This window comes from Bufo gargarizans, chromosome 4 (genome assembly GCF_014858855.1).
Source record: "Bufo gargarizans isolate SCDJY-AF-19 chromosome 4, ASM1485885v1, whole genome shotgun sequence".
Classification (NCBI taxonomy): Eukaryota; Metazoa; Chordata; class Amphibia; order Anura; family Bufonidae; genus Bufo; species Bufo gargarizans.
The window spans coordinates 498,084,867-498,103,898 of record NC_058083.1 but is presented as its reverse complement, the minus strand read 5'-3'; the positions used below and the strand labels follow the sequence as shown (position 1 = coordinate 498,103,898).

At 49.1% G+C, this 19,032-nt stretch overlaps 1 protein-coding gene across 1 annotated transcript in view; it reads right to left on the bottom strand.

Moving 5' to 3' along the window:
- The window catches only part of THADA (THADA armadillo repeat containing), a 579,731-nt gene that overhangs the window by 542,288 nt on the left and 18,411 nt on the right, over positions 1 to 19,032 (bottom strand). The window contains exons 6-10 of the mRNA XM_044289288.1: positions 9,883 to 9,915; positions 8,875 to 8,923; positions 5,316 to 5,506; positions 4,308 to 4,402; positions 2,828 to 3,045 (exon numbers count right to left, since the gene is read on the bottom strand). Of these exons, the coding sequence (XP_044145223.1) occupies positions 2,828 to 3,045; positions 4,308 to 4,402; positions 5,316 to 5,506; positions 8,875 to 8,923; positions 9,883 to 9,915 (586 nt within the window). The remainder of the gene's footprint in view (positions 1 to 2,827; positions 3,046 to 4,307; positions 4,403 to 5,315; positions 5,507 to 8,874; positions 8,924 to 9,882; positions 9,916 to 19,032) is intronic.

Sequence of the window (19,032 nt, the reverse complement as noted above, 5' to 3'; positions counted from 1 at the left end):
AAGAGGGCACCGACGGTTGCTGGAACGGTGCAACCCCTTAAAGGGAATCTGTCACCACAATTGTGAACTATTATCTGCCGTAATACACACGTAGTGCTGTACATAAGGTTTCTTTCACACTGACGTTAGGGCTCATCCGTACAATCGCTTGCATACGTGTGCTGCACCTGTAAAAGAACCGCAGCACTCTCCAGTCTTGAATTTCCAAAGGTTTATTCACCAACACAATGCAACGTTTCGACCTGTGTGGTCTTTTTCAAGCAACGTCGCATTGTGTTGGTGAATAAACCTTTGGAAATTCAAGACTGGAGAGTGCTGCGGTTCTTTTACAAATGCATCCAAGTTTAGGGGAGTTCAGGACTGACTCCCGACACGGCAGGCACCACCACAATAAGGAACGGTATTTACCCCTTTTTCCGCTGTGCTGCTACACTTTGTTTTTTCATGGACACGTGTGCTGCCGGAGGTCCGCCTCGGCCCCATTCACTATAATGGGGATGGGCGGGAGATGCGGCCGCAGCACGGCAAACATGCCTCTGAGCAGCCGGACAAAAAAAAACGCAGAAGCCTTAGGCCCCGTTCACACGGGCGACTTTTCAGTGCGGGTGCGATCCGTGCGGCGAACGTATGGCACCCGCACTAAATCCTGACCCATTCATTTCTATGGGGCTGTGCACATGAGCGATGTTTTTAACGCATCACTTGTGCGTTCAGTTGAAATCGCAGCATGCTCTATATTTTCCGAATTTGACGTGACGCAGGCCCCATAGAAGTGAATGGGGTGCGTGAAAATCGGATGGCATCCGCAAGAAAGTACGGATGCCGTGCGATTTGCACGCATGGTTGCTAGGAGACCATCGGGATGGAGACCCGATCATTATTATTTTCCCTTATAACATGGTTATAAGGGAAAATAATAGCATTCTGAATACAGAATGCATAGTAAAACAGCGCTAGAGGGGTTAAAAAAAATAATAATAATTTAACTCACCTTAGTCCACTTGCTCGCGAAGCCGGCATCTCCTTGTGTCTCCGCTGCTGATGAACAGGACCTGGGGTGAGCTGCTCCATTAAATATCGGTTAAGGACCTTCGATGACGTCACTCCGGTCATCACATGGTACGTCACATGATCTTTTACCATGGTGATTCACCATGGTAAAAGACCATGTGATGACCGGAGTGACGTCATCGAAGGTCCTTAACTGATATTTAATGGAGCAGCTCACCCCAGGTCCTGTTCATCAGCAGCGGAGACACAAGGAGATGCCGGGCTTCGCGAGCAAGTGGACTAAGGTGAGTTAAATTATTTATTATTATTTTTTAACCCCTCTAGCGCTGGTTTACTATGCATTCTGTATTCAGAATGCTATTATTTTCCCTTATAACCATGTTATAAGGGAAAATAATACAATCTTCAGAACATCAATCCCAAGCCCAAACTTCTATGAAGAAGTTTGGTTTGGGTACCAAACATGCGCGATTTTTCTCACGCGATTGCAACGCATGACAATGTTTTGCACTTGCGCAGAAAAAAATCGCGCATTTTCCCGCAACGCACCCGGCTCTTATCCGGGCAAAAAAAATGACGCCCGTGTGAAAGAGGCCTAAGGTGTCCAGAATACATTTTTCTACTGCCCCCCAATCTTCCTGGTGTCCATTTTTAAAGCTGTGCTGACATTTGTCAGGACTGCTGTGCATGCAAGGAGAAGTCCTCTCCATTACGTCTGGACTGTATATTTCGGCACAGCTATGGGCTCGGACAGCAGGGGGAAAGGGGACAGTCGGAAAATAAAAAATACTGATCTGGACTCATGTGGAGCATCACTGCAGAAAACCGTCCAGAATCATGGTGACAGATTCCCTTTAACTCCTGTACCTGGCCCAGAGGATAGCCATGTCTGGTTCAGATTCTTCACGTTAATGGGCTGAGCTGCAGAACAAGCCAGAACCACACTTGTTTGGATGTCATTGTGCAGGAAAATCTACTGCGGCTGTGGAGTCCCAGCATATTTTTCTGCTGTTTGGTGGGGGCACTGGAGGTCAGAGACCCTCCAGTCATAATAATGGCTTTTCCTAAGGACAAACCATCAACTGAATATTCCAAACCATCTTCCGCTCGGTCACCGTTTTTGGGTGCCTTGTGGGGGAAGTTTCACAAACGCAACCAACTTTTTTTTTTTCTTTAAGGGGTTTGAAATTTATATGACTGCTGGGACCTCCACCAATGCAAGGAGCGGGAGTCCTGTCGCCCTGTATGAAAGGAGTGGCAGGTCGGCATGCAAGCTGCTGATCCATACGTTCTCTATGGGACTGCCAGACATTGCTGTACTCGGCTATCTTTAGCAGCCCCATACAGAAAGAATGGGTCAGCAGGACACATGCTTGACCTGACGCTTGACTCAGACCCCCATTCTCAGGATTAGTGGGGATGCCGGCAGTCAGAACCCTACAGATCAGATAGTTACCCCCCTATCCTGTGGGAATAACTTAAAACTGGCACAACCCTTTTCAATAGTGAATGAACCTAAGAAAACAAGAGACGTACACGTCGTGCACAACAAACCCAATATTTTTGGTGTTTTCAGTAGGATTTGGGCTCTGTTCAGACTACAATTTGGGGGTTACCATTTGGGATTGCATCACAGTGTGCGACTATACTCTTGCTGTCAAAAATACTGCAACCCCAGCGGACTCCATCAAAGTCAATGGAAAGCAAGTCTATCACAGCAGCCACGGCTCCGCTATCATGGGCAACCATGACACTAGTGAGAACATTGCGCCGGTATCTTGTTCTGTGTCCTGCTTTCATAGATGGCGTTCCTTACCGTGCACGGAGAGACAGCAGGACCGTGAGGAGGTTAACAAGTAGTCTCTCCCCTCCGCAGCCGAGATTCCCATCTTTCCATTCTAACATCGCCAGGGCTCCTTGGCATAAGAAGAGGAGTGCGGCGTCTGGCAGATCCTTACAGAGGGAATCGCAGCAGGCCGTAAACCAGTCGGGGACACCAGCAGGATCCTGAGACTGCAAGATCAGGTTGTTAACCTGTAAGGTAAGCGAGCCAGGTGAATACAGTACACCCCTCTGACCACGAAACAAAGCACTACAGCAAAAGGAAATTATATAGGGATAAAATAAACCATATTTAAAGGGGTAGTGTCATTTTAAACATTTACAGGATATCGTGTGTGATGGACATCATCACTTTCATTAAACCGGACTGAACTTAAAAACCCAACACAACGCATGGATAATAGAGGCACTGCGGCACATTTACAGAAGTTGTATACCAGGTTTTCTGATGTCCTAAAAGCCCAAATGGCAATGTGTGCAAACACTGGCAGATTCTCTGCTACCCTAAAGCCGCATTCACACGTCCGTGTTTAAATCCGTGAAAAGGCGGTCAGTGATGCCTCTGTGAAGATTTCAGGGATGAGTCTGTGTGTCCGTTTTTTGCTGTCCGTGTGTCATCCGTGTTTCACTGACACTGCACAGCTCAAAAATTATTTTTAAAGCATCTCTTCTTAATGATCCATGAAACGTGGATGAAACACGGATGGCATAAGTGTTACATCCGTAGTTTTCACGGACCCACAGACTATAATGGGTGTGATGGACAAAATAGAGCATGCATTCGTGCTAAAAACATGGACCGTGGTAAAAAACTGATGTGTGGAGTACGCACATTAAAATGAATGGGGACCGGTGCAGAACACATAGCGCACACTGATGTGTGAATGAGGCTCAACTGGTCGGGCTTAGTAAAACGGAGCAGGGCAACTGTGGCCTTGACACATCCACAACTGACCCCACTAAAATGGTGTAAATTCTAAATGAAATCTGTGGCAGCCCATAGCTGGCATACATTTCAATTTGCGGCAAAAGAATAGCACAAGATGTGACAAATTAATCATACATTTGGTGCATCTTTTTCCAGCAAGGTTGGTGGGTTAGTGCACCCCACGGTGTACGATTTTAAAGGGATTTCCAGGACGTACTTACCGATCACCTATCCAATATTACATTGGCAGGGGTCTGGCTCCATCACGATCAGCTGTTTTCAAAGCTCCAGCGCCGTGTACCTGGTTCTGGCGCATCAGAAAACAGATGATCATTGGGGGGAGGGGGGCAGTGGATGCCCCCACTGATTTCATATTGATAACCTTTCCTAGGCGATCAATAAGTAAATCCTAGCATATCCCTTTAAAAGCACTGAACTTCTTTAATAAAGACCATATAAAAATACACAAAAGAATCAAGAATGGAATTGCCAAAACCAGATGACGATGGAAGGAAAATATACTTACTAAATGTGTACGTTTATCACAGTCTTTAAGCATGGTCCTAAGATACAGAATGACCGCCATGCCAGCAGTACTTTGAATGTTTTGTAAAAGATCATCTAGAAAACAGAAAAATTTACATAAAATCAAAGACCTGCACCTGAGTGGGAGCCAAGCTGCTGCTGAACCTCATGATTCTGGCTCCATCCACTGTGGTTTCCAGCGCCAACCGAATAAGCTTATCGGTGGGGATGCATGGGGTCGGACTCCCCACCACCACCATTCTGATATTGACGACCTATCCTGAGGACATGCCATCCATATCTAAGTACGAGAGCACCCCTTTAAATATTTTCTCGGCTAATGGATGCTAGAGGTTGCTAAATGGATCTTCTCTCAGGCAAACAAAAAGAATATACCCATCTACATTTTCTCAAAAGTATCATCTAGCCAGAGAATAGGTGATCAATATCAGATCACAAGGGGTCTGACCGCTGGACCACCCTCCCCACCAATGATCCTGAGAAGTGCCCCTAAGGCTCCTCTCTGAACGAAGCAATAGCACGTGTCGGCCCAGGTATAGCGCTGTACTTCAGTCCCATAGAAGTGAATGGAGAGGCGGTCCGAAGGGCAAGCTGACATTTCTCACCTCTCCCCTGGATAGGCGATCATTATACAAGTGTCTGCATTTCACATACAAGAATCGGCAACACAGAGCGGATATAAAAGGGGGGGGGGGGGGGAAACGCAGGTTTGCCTACTGCATCAAGATCAACCGCTGATGTTGGTGGACTGGAAACTGCCAAAAAATTGCATCTAGGAGGCGCTGTTAAGTCAAGGGGTAACACAGCTTCAGGAGGATTTTACACTATCCCAGGTACAGTCCTTGAAGCTGAAGGAAAGCATTAGATCTTCAAGGTACGGGTATACATAGGGTGGCGCAGCAGCAGGGCACGGCGACCCCTGTTTTCCAGATGCCCATCGACTAAAGTGCATGCTCCAACTATGCCAACAACACATTACTTGTCTTACCATCCAGCAAGATGCCACAGAAGGAGCAGAGAAGATCACACATAGTCTTCCACAGAGGACACTCAACGCCCTGCTGAAGAGCGTCCCGCACAGGCTCAGGGCACTTCTGGATCAGCACCATAGACAATTTGACAGCTGTCAGGAGGTCGTGCGTGAGCTGGGTCTGAGCAAGCCCATCACCCAGGATTCTCCTAATGTAAGAAACAAGTGAAGAAATAGAAATAAGTGAGAGAAACAAACTGACAAAGACAGAATAGCAACTGCAAGAATTAAGACAATAAATGGTGCACGAGTTCACACTGCATCTCCACCTATTAAAGGAGTCCACGTCTGCAGGTCCAAATCCACTGCACAGACAGTGAGGTAAATGATACATTTCTGGATGTCTGCAGCCACCACTAGGGGGAGTTCATGAGCTTACTGCATACAGATCTCTGCTTGATTTCAATGTATGAACAGTATGCAGTACTCAAAGAGAACCGGTCACTGACAGTTTAGGGCCACTAAATCACCGGCATGTCATTATTCAGCTGGAGTATAGCTTTCTAAACATGCACATGTCAAAACCAACTATTTCAGCATTATGTCAGAACTGAACACTGAAGTGTTGAAATAAATGGAAAGGATGGATGAAACGGAGGCTGGCCCTAGCAGCATTAAAGTGGTAATTCTCAGGACAGTTCATCAATATCAGATTGGTGGGATCCGACTCCTGCCCATAAACTCTTCAAAGAGGCCACAGCTCTCCGTGAACGCTTAGGCCTGTGATGTCACCGTGCATCAGGCACATGGCCTAGGTGCAGCTCAGCCTTGTTCAAATAGATGAGGCTGAGCTGCAATCCCAAGCACAGCCACTATACAATGTATGGCGCTGTGCTTAGTAAGCTGCCAGGAGGTCACAGAGTTCACTGGAGAGCAGTGGTCTCTTCAAAGAGCTGATTGGTGGGGGGGTGCCATGAGTTGGCCCCCACTGATATGATGCTGATGACCTATCCTAAGGATAGGCCATCAATACTTGATTCCTGAATAACTCCTTTAAAGGGGTTTTCCAGGATTCATGTATTTATGACCTGTCCTCAAAATAGCTAATCAATATCTGATCGCTGGGGGGTCTGACTGCAGTCACCCTCACAAATCGGCTGTGAATTCTTCCGCTTCTTCGCAGCTTACCAAGCACAGCGCCGTATATTGTATAGTGGCTGTGCTTGGTACTGCAGCTGAATCCCATTTATTTGAATGAGACTGAGCTATGCCTAAGCCATGTGGCCGATGGTCAAGAAGGAGTCAGACCCCACCGATCAGATATTGATGACCTATCCTGAGGACAGGACATCAATATTCTAGTCTTGAAAAAAAAACACTTTAATAAAATAACGGGGCCGCATGAGATTAGAAGAAAAGATCTACGAAGGTTTATTGCAGTTCTAAGATGATATATGGCAGCAAAAAAAAAAACTGCATTCTCTCAGCACAGTCAGGGAAGAGTATAAAATGAAGTATTATGGAGTAACAAGGATAGCCAGGAAATATTTTTTGATTTCTTACAACCATACTGAGTGCAGACTGGTGGTTACGATCCGGCAGCTCTCCCGTTTTGCACAACAGGAGATGCAAAAATATGTGAGGCTACATGCATCTCTCAGTTTTTCATGGCCATTCTGCATTCATGTGTGCATCCACTTTCTGGCCGTTTTTCATGGATGTTAAATGGTTTAATAATTTTTTTTTACCATCCTAACCCCTGCAGTGCCCCCAGTACACCCCAAAGTGCCCCTGTATCTATAATGGCCCCCTTTCAGTGGCGTAGGGATCGCCATAGCAACCATAGCAGTGGCTATGGGGCCCCAGAGGCTGGGGAGGCTCCAGCCTCTGGGCGGCAGGCAGGCCACTGAGTAACTCAGAAGATCCGATGGTATATTCTAACCCCCAGGCGTTCCCATGGTGACGGGGACGCTTGCCTGGGGGTTAGAATATACAGGGCCGCGCCGCTCACAGGAGAACATTTTTAAACTAATCAGTAACTTTAATCATTGACATTGCTGATCTCTTTACTTGGATACCTTACTCTTAGCTCCGGTAACAGCAGGCAGTGCTGGCGGCGCTCACTGGCGTCACGCGCCTGCTCCTCCCACTAGGCGGCACAGGCGTGTGACGTCAGTGAGTGAGCACCGCCCGCACTGCCTGCTGTTACCGGAGCTAAGACAGAGTAAGGTATCCAAGTAAAGAGATCAGCAATGTCAATGATTAAAGTTACTGATTAGTTTATAAATGTATTCCTGTGAGCGTCGGGGAGGGGGATCTGTGGGTGGCACTGTTTAGGGCAGGGGGAGGGGGGATCTGTGGGTGGCACTGTTTAGGGCAGGGGGAGGGAGGGGATCTGTGGGTGGCACTGTTTAGGGCAGGGGGAGGGGGGGGATCTGTGGGTGGCACTGTTTAGGGCAGGGGGGAGGGGGGGGATCTGTGGGTGGCACTGTTTAGGGCAGGGGGAGGGGGGGGATCTGTGGGTGGCACTGTTTAGGGCAGGGGGAGGGGGGTCTGTGGGTGGCACTGTTTAGGGCAGGGGGAGGGGGATCTGTGGGTGGCACTGTTTAGGGGAGGAGGGGGATCTGTGGATGGCACTGTTTAGGGGAGGGGGGGGATCTGTGGATGGCACTGTTTAGGGGAGGGGGATCTGTGGATGGCACATAGGAAGGGGTGGGGTTTAGAGAGAAAGGGGTTTGGCCTTGACAGGAAGGGGTAGGTCAAATTTATATTAGGGGGGTGCCCGAGTTTAGTCTCGCCTAGGGCAGCACAAAACCAAGATACACAACTGCACTGACCAGGTCGCTGCTGCTGCCGCGCCTGCCGGCCGCGCTAGAGGACGGGGGGGAGTAGTGAGCACTTGGCACTGACATACATGCTCCCTCCCAGCTCCGCCTCCTGGCTCGGCCGCTCCGCTGCTCTGTTCTCTGCTCAGTCGCTTGCCTGACTGTGTGGGAGCTCTGGAACGGGTGGTGGGAGGCACGATAGATATGTGGGGGGGGGGGGGGGGGGACCATAATTTTTTTTTGCTATGGGGCCCATGCATTTCTAGCTACGCCCCTGCCCCCTGTAATGCTCCCAGGGTCTCTAATGTCCCCCATAGTACCTGTAGTATATAAAAGGTCCCCCACAGTGTCACCATGTATGTAAAATCCCCCAATAGTGTTCGCTCAGTATAAAATATTGCCCAATATTTTTTTTTTAACCCCTCAAAGGCATTTTAACCCATTTGTAACAGCTGTTAGACAGGTGCACCCCTGTCTACACAGCCATTAAAAAACGGGCCCATTGTTTTCAATAGGGTCCATCTGGCCGTGAAAAACAGCCATCTGAATAGTCCCATAGACTGCAATGGTTCTGAAAATGGCCATGTGGCAGGCGTAAAAAATAAAAATAAAATACATGTATTTTTTTGCCTTAGCTGAAGAATCAGCCCTGCTTTATAAAATTAAAAATTGTAGGATAAACGAATAGGAGCGGTACAATGTGTTCCTTCAGAGATGATAGCGGCTGGAATAACATTACGTCCTGTACTCACTTGTTATGACTCTGGAATGTATGCAGGACCTTTACCAGGAACTGAAGGACTGCGAAAAACAGAAAGAAAATTTCACAGATGAGTTCTCATCCTTGAGCCTTATGTGCCGCATCCCATTCACACAGATTATCACATCCTGCGCCGAGTCTTTTGTCCGAAAATATTTGTCAGAAACTCTACAAGGCAATCTAGACAAGGCTACGACCTATGTAGAACGCAGATGTTACTGTAGCCACAAGGAGGCGCACCCGAGAAGAAAACATTTCTACTGAGGGTTTACTTTTACTCATGGTCAAGCGGCAATTTAACCCCCTTCCGACTGCCCACTGGCTATATATACGTCCTATCTGCACATGCCCCCTGCAGATAGCACAGATATAAACGGTCACGCAGCGCTTTAATCCCAGCACTGTACAGCGCTGGGATTAAAGCTCCTGTAATCTAGCAGGAGCAGATCGGGTCCCAGCAATCAGACACAGCGGGGACCCTGAGGAGAAGACAGGAGCGGTATATTGCTGCTTCTGCCTTCTCCAGTGCCAGCAGGAGAGCGCTGCACGAGCGTTAGTCCCATGTCTCAGGGCAGGAGCAGAGCTGCAGGGTCTAAGGAGATCGGCTCTGCCTGGGTGTAATGGCTGCTTTCTCCTATAACTAGGGCTCCTGTGGATGCCCCAGTTACAGTGGAAACAGTAGGAAAAAAAATAAAATAAAAAGGTCAGTGTCCTCCAGAGGTCTTTTAATGACCTCCTGGGGGACAAATTATGTACCAAAAAAATAGGCCCGGCCCACATACAGAAACATATGCAGGCCACACATGTCAATTACGTACCAGATTTGTTGCTGATTTTACCGTTTTATTGTATGGGGTTAAATCCACAATGAAGAAACACATGCCGACTTTGCTGTATAATCGCCATGGTTTGGTGGCGAGATTACAGCAGACCCTACCCTAATTCAGTTATCATCCCCACTAACGGAATAAGAAAATCCGTACATAAAACGGTTACTGACCTTCTGGAATGAGACCGATGACACAGCTGCTACCTGCAAGAAGAAAATCTATATGGGTGAATAAGGACTGGAGTCAGAAACGCGTTAGTCAGGAGCAACTGGCTGGACCATGTTCACACCATGTGGCTGTTTTATTGGATATCATTGAAGAGGAGACATTTTAGCATTGAGCAGTGATGGCTAACCTCCGGCACTCCAGCTGTGGTGAAACTACGACTCCCAGCATGCTCCATTCATTTCTGTGGAGTTCTGAGAACAGCCAAGCAAGTGTGCATCTTGGGAGCCGTAGTTTCACCATAGCTGGAGCGCCGGAGGCTCGCCATCACAGGGGTAGAGTACTGATTCCACATAGCAGCTTTTCCCCTTACGGGCAAGATAAAATCTAAATAATGCAAAAAATGAGATAAGAACGTTTTATCGTGAATTCGCAGCAGACGTTGCTGTCGTCTCCAAAATTCTGTTCTGTCACAGGAGCAAAATAATTGAAGTGCGGGACCCAGCACATAACCGAGGTGAAAAAAGTCAGATGGACCCTGATCGACTATAATAGGGACCATCAGGGTCCAGCGTTTCATCAGACAGAACAGTGCATCACGCTGCGCTATTCTGTCCTGTATTTTTTATATACTCTGAAACTGCAGATATTTTGCATCCTCTGACTCTGGTAAAACAGCAGGAGCATGAATGTAATATATGGTAAGAGGAACGACATGGAGAAGGGGTGTGAAGGAAAAGAGGGGCAAGTAGGAAGTTTGACAAACTGTGGGTCCCATGGATGGGGACCGGATCTGGGGAGCTACTGAGAAATAGCTGGCGCCTGTTGTATTACCATGGGGTGTCCCTGGTTCCATGGTGGCTTGCACTTTGGTTATCTTTATGATGACTATTTATGTTCATTTGCATGGGCTCAGTAATGATTTTTAACCCCTTAAAGACATAGCCTATTTTGGTCTTAACCCCTTAAGGACTTGGCCATTTTTTGCAAATCTGACCAGAGTCACTTTAAGTGCTGATAACTTTAAAACGCTTTGACTTATCCAGGCCATTCTGAGATTGTTTTTTCATCACATATTGTACTTCATGACACTGGTAAAATTAAGTAACAAAAATGCATTTTTATTTTTTTTAAAAAAACAAATTTACCATAAATTTGTAAAAAAAAAAAAATGCAAATTTCCAAGTTTCAATTTCTCTACTTCTATAATACATAGTAATACCTCCAAAAATAGTTATCACTTTACATTCCCCATATGTCTACTTCATGTTTGGATCATTTTGGGAATTATATTTTATTTTTTGGGGATGTTACAAGACTTAGAAGTTTAGAAGCAAATCTTGAAATTTTTCATGAAAATTTGCAAAAACCCAATTTTTAGGGACCAGTTCAGGTCTGAAGTCACTTTGCAAGGCTTACATGATAGAAACCACCCAAAAATGACCCCATTCTAGAAACTACACCCCTCAAGGTATTCAAAACTTATTTTACAAACCCTTTAGGTGTTCCACAAGAATTAATGGAAAATAGAGATACAATTTCAAAATTTCACTTTTTCTGCAGATTTTCCATTTTAATAATTTTTTTCCAGTTACAAAGCAAGGGTTAACAGCCAAACCAAACAATATTTATGGCCCTGATTCTGTAGTTTACAGAAACACCCCATATGTGGTCGTAAACCGCTGTATGGGCACACGGCAGGGCACAGAAGGAAAGGAATGCCATACGGTTTTTGGAAGGCAGATTTGGCTGGACTGGTTTTTTTTGACACCATGTCCCATTTGAAGCCCCCCTGATGCACCCCTAGAGTAGAAACTAGGGATCGACCGATAAGGAGATTTTTGTATAACTTACCAGTAAAATCTCTTTCTCGCTCTTCATTGGGGGACACAGAGACCTTGGGTATAGCTATGTCCTCTAGGAGGCGTTGACACTAGATAAAGCTGTTAGCTCCTCCCCTGGTAGCTATACCCCCTCCAGCCTGGAGAGAGAGCTTCAGTTTGTGAGAAGCAGTAGGAGAAGCAAGCTAAGAAAAAACACAGAACACCAACCATGGCAAGGACCCAACAGGCTCAAACCATCAACTGCCACAACTGTGACCAAACAACAATACTGGGTGGGTGCTGTGTCCCCCAATGAAGAGCGAGAAAGAGATTTTACTGGTAAGTTATACAAAAATCTCCTTTTCTCGCCCATATTCATTGGGGGACACAGAGACCTTGGGACGTCCAAGAGCAGTCCACAAGGGGGGGGGAAGAAAACACAGACCCATGGAGCCATCGCCCCTGCAGGCAACAGAAAACTGCTGCCTGCAAGACCAAGCCTCCAGAGGCGGTGCCCGCCGATGCATAAGTATGCACTTGGCAAATATTTGTGAATGAGCGGAGGAGGGCAGTAGCCGCCCCGCACAACTGCGGCTGAACCTTGAACCATCCGAGCCCAAGAGCGCTAACCCCTCTGGTGAAAGGAGCCGCAACACTGAAGGGTGGAACCCTGCCCCGGGGACAGAAGTTCAAACAAATGCAGACGTGCAATTGACACCCTGGAGGCCGCCAATGTTATGCGAGGACCCTCCGGAAAGACAAAACCAAGGCGAGCACGTACGCCGGAAGGAACTGGAGGCTGACAAATAAACAGTCAGAGCCCTGACAACGGCCAAACGACCCAACACCTGTTCCTGAGGGTGTGAAGGGGAGGTACGCAGTGATAGAAGGCCAGATTCTTCATTGAGATGAAAATCAGAGATCACCGTCGGGAGAAAGGAAGAACGGCCCCAGGGAAGCTCCTACCCCTGGCAAAACCAGGACAGGTTCAAGGGGAGAATTCCGGAGTGCTAAAAAGACCAAGGTCTGATCCCAAGGCGGTAAAAGGAGGACGGCATGGAGGAACCGTACGGCTATTCCCAGTAGGAAGGAATTGAGGACCCTGGGTGGGTCAGAGGACGCTGGAAGGCCACACAGTGCCGAACCTACCCAGCTAAGAACCAAAGCCCAAGCAAAAAACCCCGGATCCACCCCTGCTAAGGGGAAGCGCTCCACGGAAACGGAAGTGGTCCACCAATGTCCCCCCGAGCCGACCAGGTGTGACGGGAGACTGAGAAGCTGCCTGAATGAGGCATGCCCAACCGCAAGCCAGGAATCAACACATTGGATAGTCAAAGGTAGTGACGATATGAGAATCATTGACGGAAGAACTCCGTTAGCGACCGTGTATCGACGGTGTAGCAAAACCGCTTGACGGAAGCAAACAACCAAACCAAGATTAGAGAAAAACTTCTGCCTTAAGGAGGAAGAAGAGAAGGGGTGTCCCGTTCCAGGAACAAAACTCCATCAACAGACGCGACAGCACCCCCGCACATCCTGGCGTGGGGAGTCTCATAGTCTAGTCACGGAATGCGTAGCGAAAAGGCATGACTACATCGGACAGACATGCCGACACCAGTCAAGTATCGAGAGGTAGAGGTACACACCGGTAGCGTGCCCAGGACCAACGGTAGGAGTCACCTGTAGAAGGAGGAATACAGGAACGCCACAGGCCAACAGTCGGTCCGGAACGAGACCGAAAGAAAAAGAAAAAAAAACCACAGAACCAAAAACCCTGCATCACATAGATGAGGGGGAGTAGCAACAGAGGAACCACCAAGGTTTGCGGAATGGCCGTGAACCCCGAGCCAGAGAAGGAAGAACGGAAAGAGAAGGGGGAAGGACGAAGTCCGTTCCCCATCCGAGACTAGCAGTATACAGAAGTAGCCACCGGATGAAGCAGGGATGCCATACCCCGCCAAGGAGGAGCCTATGCAGCGTACGCCACCGAATACGGAGACAGAAGAATCCGTCAACTGACGAAGGAGCCGTACAGGAGGAGCCAGATTACGCAATGGCTACTACAGGACCCCCATACCGTAGAGGAATCCGGTAGAAGCCACGGTACCATACCGCCCCAGGGAAGGAGAGCTAACTTTAAACGCTCCACCCGGGAAGGGCGCTGAACAGGAACAACTGCCCAGCAAGCGTCAGGGTAGAACCCCTACCTGATAGAATGCCCCACTGTAGCGACTGCGAACGCTAGTACCCGCACAGGCTGAATAGGCTGCAAAGCTAAACCAGAGTGCCAACCCAAACACTTCCCACATCAGGAATGGTGGAAGAGAGTAAGGAGTCAGTGTAACACTTGGCCCGTCGGCACGCAAACCAGATATGTGCAATGGTGTACGCACCACTACTGATGCGGACAACACCGTTCCCGATTGGGACAATGGAAACCCATAGAGATGGGAGCCCCTAGGACACAAGTGGGTTTGGGCAGGAGTTATAATCCTGCCCAAAACCAGCTCCAAGGAACACAATGAGGAATAGCCACGTATGCACTGGCGGAACTCATATAGTACTAGAGTAAGTGTACCGAGCACCGTCAAGTACCGACTGTCGCCACGCCCCCAATGAAATAAGCGCAGGCACCTAGAGCCGTGGAATTGCAGAATCTGAAGATGTACAGATACTCCCCCTCTAGTGATCACTAGCGAAAGAGGGTAAGGCAAGTAGTAAGAACAATGACGCGCAACACTCCGCCTAAGGAAGGATAGTGCGACAGTCGGACCGTATCCAAACTGGTGCCACAGGCAGACACCCCACCAGAAGGGGGGTTAATATCCACGGTGAAAACTAGTGCATATGGCAATCCTGTACCCTATGGGAGAGCAATTAGCACCCGAGACAGGAGGTAATGGATACAGTACCCCTTGTGACCAGTGAGAATGGAATCGCTCCACCAATGGAAGGAGCTAATGAACACGGCAGGTACAGAACCCAGTGGAGGTACAATTCCGCCACCTACAGAAGGGGGAATGCACTGAAAATAGTGTTATTGTACCTAGTCCACCCATGGCAGGGGACAAAGTATAAAGGTGAACACCGTATCGTAGTGGTGCAACTATACCGCCTAAGGAAGGGGGTAATGCCCACGACAAGTGCCACTGGCCACCGTAGACGCAACCTAAGGAGATTGATTCGGATTCACGTCAAGGCCCGAATCAGTGATTCTCCTCACCCCCCACTTCGGGCGGACCCACTCCCGTGAGAGAGGGTGCACCCGAGCGTGACCCTGGGAGGAAGGGAGGGGGTGTGGAGATATCGAGGAGAAGTCGACCTGCTGTGGTCCGCTTGCGCGCAGGTATATGCATTAGAAAATCGCCCCTAGCAGTCGCGGACTGCGCAGTTGGGGCTTATCAACCAAACTACCTGGGGGTGGATTGGGAACAGAGGTCCCGTATACAAAAGGAACCCGCGGAAAATGATCAACCCAACAACCCTAGAGGGTGGATTGGGAATTTCCAGTCTTTTCCCCCCACTGGAATCGCGCAGGTGGGGAATTATCAACCAAACGACCCCATGGGGTGGATTGGGAATTCCAGAGGTTCTCCACAGTATGGCTCAGGTAGAGAATATCGACCAAACGGCACCGGAGGATGGATTGGGATCCCGCAGAGATCCTTAACTGAATTGCGCAGGTGGAGAATTACGGGAATACTTCAGCTGTCCTCCTGTGAGTTGCGAAGGTGGAGAGTTATCAACCAAACGACCCCAGAGGGTGGAATGGGAATTCCAGAGGTTCTCCGCTGTATTGAGCAGGCGGAGAATTATCAACCAAACAACCCCGGAGGGTGGATTAGGAATTGTGGAGGCTCTCCGCTGTATCGAACAGGTGGAGAACTACCAACCAAACGACCCCGGAGGGTGGAATGGGAATTCCAGAGGTTCTCCACTGTATTGAGCCGGTGGAGAATTATCAACCAAACGACCCCGGAGGGTGAATTGGGAATTGCGGAGGCTCTCCACTGTATTGAACAGGTGGAGAATTATCAACCAAACTACCCCGGAGGGTGGAATGGGAGTTCCAGAGGCTCTCCGCTGTATTGAGCAGGTGGAGAATCATGACCAATGACCCCGGAGGGTGGATTGGTAACTGCAGCGGTCCTCAACTGCATTGCACCGGTGGAAAGAATCAACCAAGCTTCCCCTGAGGGTGGGTTGGGAACTGTCAGAGGTCCTCCACTGGACTACGCAGGTGGAGGATTATCAACCAAACGGCCCAGAGGGCGGAGTGGGAAACTACGGTAAGAGAGGTCGTCACATGTCCGGGGCAGGACACGGGCCCATTTTTGTGCCGCACAGTCAGAGTGGACATGACTGAGGGGAGTAGGGCCTGAATGGAGGTAGACATTTATTTCCAGCTTCATTTAACCTCTTTTTTTTTTTTTTTTTTTTTTTAAACTGGTCTGCCTAGCCTCAAGTGGATAAGAGGCAGGAAGGGGTTAACAGTGCAATAAGCAATTTTATTTTTCCCAGGCCATCCAACCCCTGATAATCCGGAGCTGGCCCAACAGAAGTGGCTGGCCGGAAAGGGTTAACCAATAACGACATTAGGTCCAGGGGCGGTGCTGATGGGGGCGGGGCAGCGGCAGCTAGGCGGGAAGAATTCGCGCCAGCCCGCCACCCTCCCCCTCTGAGTCGCGGCCTAGCAGGTCGCGAAACCAGGGCCTAAAGTACCGATGCACAGCCACCCCGGACCCTCCCCCTCTGTACTGAAGTCAGCCGGAGGGTGGAGGGACCCGGAGCGGAGCGCGACACACATCCCGCCTGAGAAGCCGCACCGCGGCCGGGATGACAACAGGGGAAGGAAGCCTATAGGCCCCAAGAGAAGCCGGGGCCTAAATTTGCAGCGGCGCCCGGAGGACCGGGATGTTCACCCCGCGGCCGGAATCGTGACAGCTGGAGGTCCATGTTAAGTAAGTGCCCCTCGGCGCGAGACTACCGCAAGGGGTCAGATGTCCGCGAACAGCCAGGGGCGTTAACCCTTTCGGAGCTGCGTGCGTGACGCCTGCTCCCGAAAGAGTAAATTAAAGGATACTGCAGCCAGTGGAGACGGACTGCGCCCAGTCTTTCGCCGGAGGTGCCCGGGGAGAAGATACATTAACCCTCTAAGAGCCGGAAACAGTCGGCCTAGAGGGCAAGTGAAAGGGGGACCGCGTGTCGCATGGCGCCCGCCGGATTAACCCCTTCTCTCTTTTAGGGGTCTTGTCATAGTTGATTAAAGCCCCCTGGCCGTTAACCATAGGGCGACCCAGACTGTCAAAGATGGAGGGAGGGGGAAGAGGTCTTCATACTCACCTAGTCCCATGTACTCACCTCTCTCATCCTCTTCTCTTCACCCTCCCGAAGTGGACCCTCAAGGTCACCTTTTCCAGCAGGGTCACCTCCTCAGCAGCTGGCACCGGAGTGGCAGGCGTCTGGTATGGCGGGAGGGTCTTCTCTTTGGCGGACCTAGGTGACCCCTTGGCTGGCGGGATGCAGGGGAGCGAGGCTGCCCTGGTCCACTTTGTCTTCTGTGGGGGAGGCAGCAGTGCGGAATCGGCACTGGCGCAACTCGACCCCGGGAGAACAGGGAGGCGAGGCGACCACTGTTGTCCCATCTGAAAAGGAAGGAAAAAAATAAAATCTTCAGGAGATCCCTGCAGAGCAGGGAGGTCTTGCCTCCTATTGACACTAGAGAAAACTGAAGCTCTCTCTCCAGGCTGGAGGGGGTATAGCTACCAGGGGAGGAGCTAACAGCTTTATCTAGTGTCAACGCCTCCTAGAGGACATAGCTATACCCAAGGTCTCTGTGTCCCCCAATGAATATGGGCGAGAAATTGATTTTTTTTAGGGCCGATACCGATAATTTGTGAACTTTCAGGCCGATAGCCGATAATTTATACCGATATTCTGGGAATTTTTTTTTTTTTTTTTTTTTTTTAAATAAAATTCCCACAAACCTGCTGAAAATTAATGTTTATTGTTAATGTGTATGTTTTATTTTAATTTTTGTAACTTTTTTTTATTTTACTAACTTTTTAGCCCCCTTAGGGACTAGAACCCTTGTCCTATTCACCCTGATAGATCTCCATCAGGGTGAATAGGAGCTCACACTGTCCCTGCTGCTCTGTGCTTTGTGCACACAGCAGCATTGAGCTTACTATGACAGCCAGGGCTTCAATAGCGTCCTGGCTGCCATGGTAACCGATCGGAGCCCCAGCATTACACTGCTGGGGCTCCGATCGGTGGAGCAGGGGAGAGGGGATCCTGTGGGGGGGGGGGGGGGCGCACTGCGCCACCAATGTTTTTAATACTGGGGTAGGGGGGCGCACTGCGCCACCAATGCTTAATACTGGGGTTGGGGAGGGGGGGGGACTGCACCAATGTCTAATACTGGGCTTGGGGGGGGGGGGGGCGCACTGCGCCACCATTGAAGCTTAATCTCCAATTTATTCATATACAGGAGGCGGGAGCTGGCTGCAGTATCACATAGCCGGCTCCCGACCTCTATGAGCTGTCGCTGAGATCCGCGGCACCTGAGGGGTTAACTACCGTAGATCGCAGCTACAGCTCATAGAGGTCGGGAGCCGGCTATGTGATTGGTGGCGCAGTGGCCATAGCTCCTCCCCTCCTCTTGTCCCCTGTCCTTTCATTGGCGGCAGCGGTAGCAGCACAGGGGGAGGAGACACTGCTTCCTTCTCCCCTGTGCTGCTAAGGGGAACACGGAGAGCGCTGACAGCAGCGCGATCTGTGTTCCCCATACGCTATCGGAATATCGTCAAAATAGATGCCGATAGCGTTCAAAATCCTCAATATCGGCCAATAATATCGGTAAATCCGATAATCGGTCGATCCCTAGTAGAAACTCCAAAAAAGTGGCCCCATTTTAGAAACTACGGCAGGGAGCAGCAACCTTCGGCACTCCAGCTGTTGCAAAACTACAATTCCCAGCATGCTCCATTCATTTCTGTGCGAGTTCTTAGATAAGCAGAGCAAGTATGCATGCTGGGAGTTGTAGTTTCACAACAGCTGGAGTGCCGGAGGTTGCCTACCCCTGAACTACGGGATAGGGTGGCAGTATTGTTGGTACTAGTTTAGGGTACATATGATTTTTGGTTGCTCAATATTACACTTTTTGTGAGGCAAGATAACAGGAAATAGCTGTTTTGGCAGTTTTTATTTTTTATTTACAACATTCATCTGACAGGTTAGCTCATGTGATATTTTTATAGACCAGGTTGTCACGGATGCGGCGATACCTAATATGTATACTTTTTATTTATTTATTTAAGTTTTACACAATGA